General features: G+C 36.7%; 1 protein-coding gene across 1 annotated transcript in view; it reads right to left on the bottom strand.

Annotated features, from left to right (window-relative positions):
• The window catches only part of LOC133842860 (EGFR adapter protein), a 28,720-nt gene that overhangs the window by 1,826 nt on the left and 18,400 nt on the right, over positions 1 to 8,494 (bottom strand). Inside the window, exons 2-5 of the mRNA XM_062276140.1 lie at positions 6,875 to 7,116; positions 6,537 to 6,813; positions 732 to 1,005; positions 5 to 285 (exon numbers count right to left, since the gene is read on the bottom strand). Coding sequence (XP_062132124.1) covers positions 5 to 285; positions 732 to 1,005; positions 6,537 to 6,813; positions 6,875 to 7,086 — 1,044 coding nt within the window. The 5' untranslated portion in view covers positions 7,087 to 7,116. The remainder of the gene's footprint in view (positions 1 to 4; positions 286 to 731; positions 1,006 to 6,536; positions 6,814 to 6,874; positions 7,117 to 8,494) is intronic.

Raw genomic sequence — 8,494 nt, 5'->3', positions numbered from 1 at the left:
TTACTTTAATCTTGTAACCACGCGGTGTGCGCAGTATCAAATAGTGAGCTACTCGTGGCGATGGCGGCGGCACACGTAACGACAGCGCAAAGCATCCCGGTTTTGTGCTGCTCTGCCGCACCAGAAATGCACCTGGACTTTGACGTGACAGCACCTCCAGTGAGATCTCTCGTGGTATGCCTGCTTGATACCAGGCAGCGCCTTTTAGCTCCTGCTGCTCTGCCAGACTTAGGTTGTCTAAACGCAAGGATGAATTATTGGCAAACAGCTTGGGACTCGAGTTGGCTATTAAAGAAGATGTAAAGGAAATAGAATTTGGATAAATTATCTAACGTGTTTCAAAATAAAAGAGAGATTTACTTAAATCGAAATTAAATTAGCTTAAATTAGTAGTAAGCTTGCTAGGAACTAATAGGAACTAAGGACGCGTCGTTTAGACGTCCGTTATGAATCGATAAATTAAATCTGAACTACTAACTCAAACTACTGCTAGGTGAATCGATAAGTTATCGGCGAACTACAAAAGCGCTGATTACTTGTCCGTTAATTTAAAGACAGCCCTGGGCTTAGTGAAACAATTGCGTAGCCCTGTTGGGCGCGTAGAAAACTAATTAAAGCGCCAAAAATGTTACGCGAGTGCTAATTTTTGTTTTGTTTTTTTAAAGTGAATAATTAAAAGTGTTCAGTGTACAAAAGTGATTCGTATTTGTGAAAGTGCATCGTCTACTTACCGCTGCAGGTTTCGCGCAAATATTTCTTGCTGTTCGGCAACTCGGCGTGCAAACGTTGTGTCGCCGTCTCCAGGGCTGTCAAAGATTGCCGACAGGAGTCGCCAAATTTGCTTGCCACATATTTGTCCGGCTCACAGATGGCTTCGTTCACATAGCCATCGGATATGGTCTGCGATGAGCCCGAATTGAGCGACGACGAGCAGGTGTTGTGCACCAAGGGGCGGCTGTCTTCGGTGCCCCGCAGCAAACCAATGCCCATGGTGAGACGTTTAACCTGCAACAAAAGAGATTTTCAGGGGTAAGCCAATAAAACCATTACCACAATTGCAATTGCACAGAGCAGAGATATAGAGGAAAGTTTTTGACGCAATGCAATAATTGCAGTTTAGTTTATCCTCAACAGTTCTATTTAGCCATTATAATCGTTGTTGTTGTTGCTTTGTTGCCTGCCACAAAGCCAGACAACAACAAGGAGGCGCCTCTGCAATCGATGTGTAACATTTTTGGTTACCAATAAAATGTTAACTATGTAGTCGAAGCTTTTCCCTCTTCACACCCCTCTGGCTGCCTTGCCACACTTTGGCTTTCGGCTGCGGTAAATTACTTTGAAATGAGTTGAAGCACAAAGTTTTTGGGGCTGCTTTTTTGTGAGCCCATTTAAAGCGTTTCCAATTAGCAGACAGTTGCTCAAGTGTTGACTGCTGCCATCTCTCTCTTTCTCTCCCTCTCTCTTTTATCTGCTTCTTGCCTTTATAAGTTATTTGCCTAATTTGTTATAATTATGTTGATTTTATGTAGTTGCCGAAGGGAATGAGTGAGAGAGAGAGACAGAGGGAAATGCTAAAATGCCTTTTTTGATGTGGCTTCCTTCAATAAGGATCCTGTTGCCTATTGAGTTTACCTTGAGTCCTGTATATAGGTGTATTGAATGGGAATCTTCTGTGGCTTCATTCAGCCAAGCTTCATGGTCAATTCAAAAGATTCATGCATCAAGTGTTGTAATTAGTTGGCTATTTATAAACGTAATTTGTACGTCAAACTAATTCCTGTGAAGTTTAGCTTAACCCAAGGAACTCGGAAGCTTAATGTTTACTCAATTCGAAAGCTTCGACCCTAAAGCTGAACTTGTATTAATTAACTTGGTTAATAAACTTTGGCATTATGTTTAATTGAATTTGTATATTAAACTTTGATAATTAACAGTTGTTGATTCAAGTAGCACAACTTGAATTATAATACTATATCAAATAAGTGCTTAATCGTTGACTAACTTAAGAAAGTTTAAGTACATATGAATGAATTTCATATTAATGAACTTTCTATTATTATTGATTAACTCACGAACACTTTAGAACAACTTTTTTGGAGTGTGAAGAAAAATCATATTAATAAACTTGCAATTAAACACAATTTTATTTGAATTCAAAACTATGTATTCTTACAAAAAAATCTTTAAAAAAATTATATAGTTTAGTATGAAGAAGTTTGTATTATCGAAGGTATTCAAAAGTATTAGAAATTGAAAAATATATTTTACATATTTAATGAATTTTTTTTTTACAAACTATAGAAATTTTCTTATTCATTCTATTTAAAATTATTTCAAGCAATCTTTATCGTAGTATACAAAATTAATGAATAACTTTTCACTTAAACGAATTGATATTTTTCAAATTAGTTCCAAGAATAGAATAGAATGAAAAACTAATTTGTTGACTGAACTTTCTTGAAAACTGTCACTACGATTTTCTCATTGAAATTTTCTCATTATTGTCAAGATTCAAAAGAGTCGAAAGAAATTTAATTTGCACTACTCTCATGTCAATCGGATAGTTTGATGAATTTGTTCATGTCTTTTGCGACTGCATTTCTTTGATGGCTCTGAATGTGCATCTTTTTCCAATTGTAGCTAATTGAATTGGTACTCAGCATAGTTCTCCATCGTTAAGTATGCAATCAGTGCAAAGCAGGCAGACGGACAGACAGACAGACAGTCATCCAGTCAACCTAATGCCCCCATTATGCTAATGACATTGGAAAAGGCTTTGGCAAGTTGTAGTCAGGCACTCGTTGTGTGCAAAGTCCTTAGTCGGAAGACAATGCGCTCAAGAGTTGGCGGCACTTGTGCTGAGGTGCTGCTCAACAAATCCGGCGTACAACTGCCTAGCAAAAGGCGTAAATATCTCTTCTAAAGTAAAAGCAGAGGCGAAAGCAAAACCAAAAATTCACTATGCATTGCAATGCAGTTGAATAGTAGAAGAATAGACATAAAGACAAGGTAGGCGCATTGGGAACAATGGCACAATTGGGGGCGTGGGCGTGTCTAAGTTGAAAGCATTTGTAAAGTACTTCTCGTTATACTCTGTACTTATTAATATTGTGGAGGAAGAGTTGTAGAGACTGCAACTGATTACAGATTTGAGATGACATAGTAAACTTCAATTAAAATGTTAGGTATTTTATTAACTAATATGCAAAATAAAATGATCTAAAATTTAATAATGGAAATGATATAGTCAATTTTAAATTGATTCTTATTGAATATTACTGACCATAATAAGTTGAATGAGAAATTAAATTAATATTGAAAAATGCCAAGTGTAATTGAATGTTTATTGAATATTAAAATGAAGAATTTAATTAATATTGACGAAATTTCAGGAGTAGAGTTTAATTTTTAAAAAATGTTGACAATTTTCTTGACTAACTCTTTCGACAACTCAACGGCTTTTGATTTAGTTTAGATGAACTGCAGCTTCTATAAATGGAGTAGTAGTAGTAGAAGTATTTTTTTTAGACTGTTTACTTTTAAAAAATTAAAAAAGGATAATAAAAGTTTATTGAAATTGAAATGTACGTTAAATTCAAAAGAAGACATCTATTTCCATATATTGATAATATGTAAGTTTCAAAAGGATACATATTTCTATCTATATATCTTTAAATGAATATTTTATTTTTAAGAATTCTCACTAGAAGCTCCAGATTTTAAGTTTTTTTTTTTAATCGTTAATCGTCGTTATTATTATTTTCACTTTGTAATGACATCTTTATTGACTTTGTATAAATTAAGCCTAGTATTTCGGACAACTATTTGGTAAACTTCATAATGCTTGGATAGAATTTCTTTTCCATTTTAGTTACAATTGCATTTTTCAACAATTCGCATAAGTACTAATATGATATATATCCTTTAATAATATCAGCGTAAATATCTTTGCTTGTTTCTATTAACTCTATTACATTTTTTCGCAATCTGTGTTTGTATAAGAGACTTATTCACACTTCGCGAAGTATTTGCTAGTCGATCACTTCTTTCCAGTGAGAGCTTAGTTGTTAGCACTGTCATTTGATTTGCTCCTTTTTCGCTATCTCTCCACCTTTTGTCTGTCGCTTTGCTGTTGTTGTTGTTGGCATCAAAACTTTACCCCATTGCCTACAGCAGCTGCTGCAACTGTCAGCTGCTCTCTGTTCTCTGTTCTCTGCTCTTCTAGGCCTAAAGATGTCCATGTATGTGTATTTGCATTTGCATTTGTATTTGTCTCTCTTTATGTGTGTGACAACGACAGAGTTGTGTGGGAATTGTTGCTGCGATTTATGTGTCATAAAGTCACTAAGTTAACGGCATTTGGCTGCCATTTGCCTGACATGCTGCCTGAAACTTTTTTCATCGTCCGCTCTCTCTCTCTCACTCTTTCTCTCTTTCGCACTCTAGCACTTTGGTTGGATGGGCAAATGCACTACAAAATGGCGCGTTGCACTTCACAGCTGCACAGTTATTGTTGCTTCAGTTGTTTTTTTTTTTGTTTTTGCCGTTGGCACGTGCCAAAGTGCCGTTAGCTCGTAATTTGCATTTTTGCAAATTAATTTAATGAATGCTTTCGGGTCTTGTTCAGTGGCAAACCCATTTTTTCTGTTGTTCTTGTTGTTGGGTTTTAACTGGAGTATCCTGGCAAGTGCTTGCTAAATTCCATTTGATTTTTGAGTGACGGCAATTCCCTTGCAAAAGCTTTTTTTGTGCCCTCACATTTAAATTTGCATTCGAAGCGCACTTTAAAGTGTGCAGTCGAGACACTTGGGAGTGTTGAAGCAAGTGCATAAAGTTTACGGATGAATGATGAAGTAGAATCGAAAACTTGAATGCTTGGCAAAGTGTTGAAGTAAGAGAGAAAGCAGCAAAGCATAAACGAAGGAGTTGATGTTCGGGGTAAAAACGTTTACGGAGGAGTTGACAAAGCAGAAGAGAAAATTGAGCTTGATATATTGTTAGAATTTAGAAAATGTATTTTATAATCAAAGTTTTGTATTCAATTCTAAATTGGGTAAAGAAAATCAGTAGTGACAAATTAATACAGATTCCATATTTGCAATATTTTTTTTACTGTGTACTTTCAAGATGTAGAAAATCTCTAATCACTTTTATTCAATTATAAATTGCGTCAACAAATGCCATACAAATTATGATGCTATCACATAAGTCGGTTTATGGCATTTTCTTTTGTTATTTATGCCTCTAGATATGAGAATTGCCTCAATACAAATTACGTTTAATTATGCCAATATTTATCAATATTTTTCCCATTTTATTCAATTTTCTATCATATTTCTTCGCAGAATGGACAAAAAACTTGTTAAGAAATTGCCAAGTTGTCAATATTAATGATACTTGTGCAAAGTTTTGCTACTTTTCTGCCACTTTTGGGGCGCATTGATTGCATTGAAAGACGCCCAAAAGTATGCAGCATTTTTGCAATTCACTCAGATTACGTCTCAATTCAGGCAGGTTTGTTTGCCTTTGCCTTTGGCTTCGCCTTTTGCGTTGCGTTTGCGTTTGCCAGCTGCAAAAGGCAATCATAAATCTCATAAAATCTCGTATCGATTCGATATCTTGCTCATCAACGTAAGCAGATTTATGCATTGTGCTGGCCAGCAAAAAACACAAATATAAGTAAGCAGTAGAGGGGAGTGTCCACGAATTTGAAATACCCGGTACTAACTTTTTTGTGAATAGAGAAGGAAATTGAAATTGAAGTGTTGTGAAGTGTTTAAGTGATTTTGGCTTAAGAAATATTTTCTTTAAATATTATCAATTTATTTTTTATTATTACACGTTTTTTTAAATGAATTCAGAAGTTAATCCCACTAAACTTTTGTTTAATTAGTAGATATTTAAAATAACGAATAGTAACAAATATTATAATATTTAAAGAAAATATTTCTAAAGAAAAACATTCTATTCAATTTGTATTTTCAGTTCTCAGATTGTGCTTTACATTATATTCTGGGAATATTAAGAATAATGATGAGCGTGACTTAAGGACTAGAATTTTACTGTTGAAATATGGTTTATTTTCCTATTATTTTTGGAAATTATAAATCAATTTATATTTTATTTTAATATATATTTTAAATTAGACTTGTTATATTGCAATTTATTATATAATAATTTATTTTATTTCCTTAAGATGTATGTATATTAAAATGATTACTTCCGTTCAGGTTTTTTTTTAATTATTATTTGCTTAATTGCACATTTCAAGCTTCACTTTTTACTTTGTTTTTATGGTATTTTTTTCTTTAGCTTTCTTTAAATTTTTTTGCTACCTTATTTTCATCTGTCCCTAATTTTCTTTTTTTTAGTCAAACTTGTCTATAATTCCCTTCAATCCTCTCGAGTACCAGGTATATAAAGTCCTCGTACAAGAATCGTAATGGCAACAGAATGCAACGCTCAATGGGGTATTATTGAAAAAACAGAGAGAGAGAGGGAGAGAGAGGGAGGAAAGGGCGAAAAACTGGACTTACCAGAGGTGGTTTATCAACCAAACGACGACAATTATTCATTTCTGTTGGTGAATTGTCCTCCTCAGAGCTGGGCGAGCGTGGCAATTGCTGATGCTCTCCACCATGTCCGTGGCTATGCGTGTGGTGGCTGTGCAGCAGCTGCAGCTGCTCCACGTGATGTCGCGGCTGTGCTCTCGGTTGTGCCGGATGCGAATGCGAATGCGGATGGTGATGATGATGATGATAATAATGCTGTTGCTGTTGTTGCTGCTGCTGTTGTGTTGTTGTTGCTGGTTCGCTGTGTGGAGAGTCACTTATTGTTGCATACTTTTGGGCGAAGCTTACTGAATGCAACTTACCTGAAGCTTAGCTCTGGCAGCAGTTGAGGCCTCGCTGTGGGCGAGCTAGAAGTTAAAGTTGTTGCTGTTGTTGTGTCGGCTGTCTCAATGAGCGTTGTCTCCACGGTCGCCGGCGATGGAGATGTCGATGTCGAAGTGCTGCCACCCGACGAGGAGAAGGCAACTGTGCTGTGCTGCGGCTCAAGACGTAGGCGTATATCCTGCATGGCCATTGGGGCTTGCCTTGAGTGTCCTTAGAGCATCTGTTGGGAGTCGAAAGAGTTAAAAGTAGAGTTGTGTAGAGTTGAGAATTGTGTATTAAAAGCCAAGTTTTTCGGGTGCTTGTTAAAAAGTTGTGAAAACCCTTTTGGTCACTTTAAGTTTATGCAAAATGCCTCATGATGATTTCTTGTGGGTAAACATATTTTGCACTTTTTTGCGGTCCGTCTTTGCTACTTTACTCCAAACTTTTGCTTTAAGAGCCAAAACCATCTCATGTTGGCTTAAAAGCGAAGCGACGTCTGCAAAACTTTCCAACAACTTTTGACTTATTGAATTTAACTATACAATACGTGAGTGTGTTTGCAACTGTGTGTGTGTGTGTGTGTGTTTGTGTGTGGCCTTGTGCATAGTTTTTGCCAAGTTTTTAATGCAATTTTAAGCCTTTTGCCTATTAGTTGCAAATCGTTTCAAAAGATTTTCAGCATATTAATTTTTGAGTTTTGTGCATGCGGCTTTTTTACGCTATCTTTTTTGGGGAGGACGTACGTAATTGAAAGCGAAGCTGTTGCAAATTGGGTTAAGGTTGTGGCACAGCGCAAAACAAACTTTTCAACCGAATGGACTCTTAACGGGCTGCCTTGGGGGGCCAACTTGAGCTTGCCGCATCACTTGTTTTGCTTGCCACCACCTACTGCCATTCACCTACATTGCTGCAGTAGGCAGCAGTAGGCAACAATGCCAAGGCACAAAAGCCTGTCAGTCAGCCGATAACAAAGGAATTGCAACATTCTAAAGAAGACGTGCCTTGCGGTGGGTTAGTAGAACATCCGTGACTTGCAAATACCGAGCAAGAAAATTACAAGACACTCACTCGAGCTATATAAAGTGACTTGAATTTTGTTACGAGAACTTTATTAAGCCTTTTTCAATTACTGCAAAAGTTGATGAGAGCATGCCCTCAAATCTTCAATGGATTAAAGGGTATTTGGGTAATCAGCACAGGCTCAACGAAGCTTGATAAAAATGTTGCAGTTGAGGTTGCTGCTTTAGGTCGAGCAAGCTGCGATTTAAGCTATGCAAATGTGGCTGCTGTTGCAACTGTTCTGCATTTAACAAGTATACGCCATGTTGGCTTGGGCTGTGTGCATTAATTTAACAAACGACGACGAGTACAATGAGACACAAATGTGCTGACATTTGGCACTTCATGTAAAAGTTGCTTTTGCATAAGTTGCTTGCTGCCAGAAATGTCAGCAGTGACAACGGAAATATTCCCAGCAACAGAAGCAACAACAACAATTACAACTATGAGTCGGGCAAACTGGCTTATCTGGCATTATAGTAATGCCAGCGTAGCTCAGGGCACGCCCAACATGTGTTCATTTAACTTGTCCTACACGAATGCATCAAAATGTATTT

This window comes from Drosophila sulfurigaster, chromosome 3 (assembly GCF_023558435.1).
Source record: "Drosophila sulfurigaster albostrigata strain 15112-1811.04 chromosome 3, ASM2355843v2, whole genome shotgun sequence".
In the NCBI taxonomy this organism is placed as follows: Eukaryota; Metazoa; Arthropoda; class Insecta; order Diptera; family Drosophilidae; genus Drosophila; species Drosophila sulfurigaster.
Note: the sequence above shows the minus strand (reverse complement) of the source record. Positions and strands in the feature narration are given on the sequence as shown.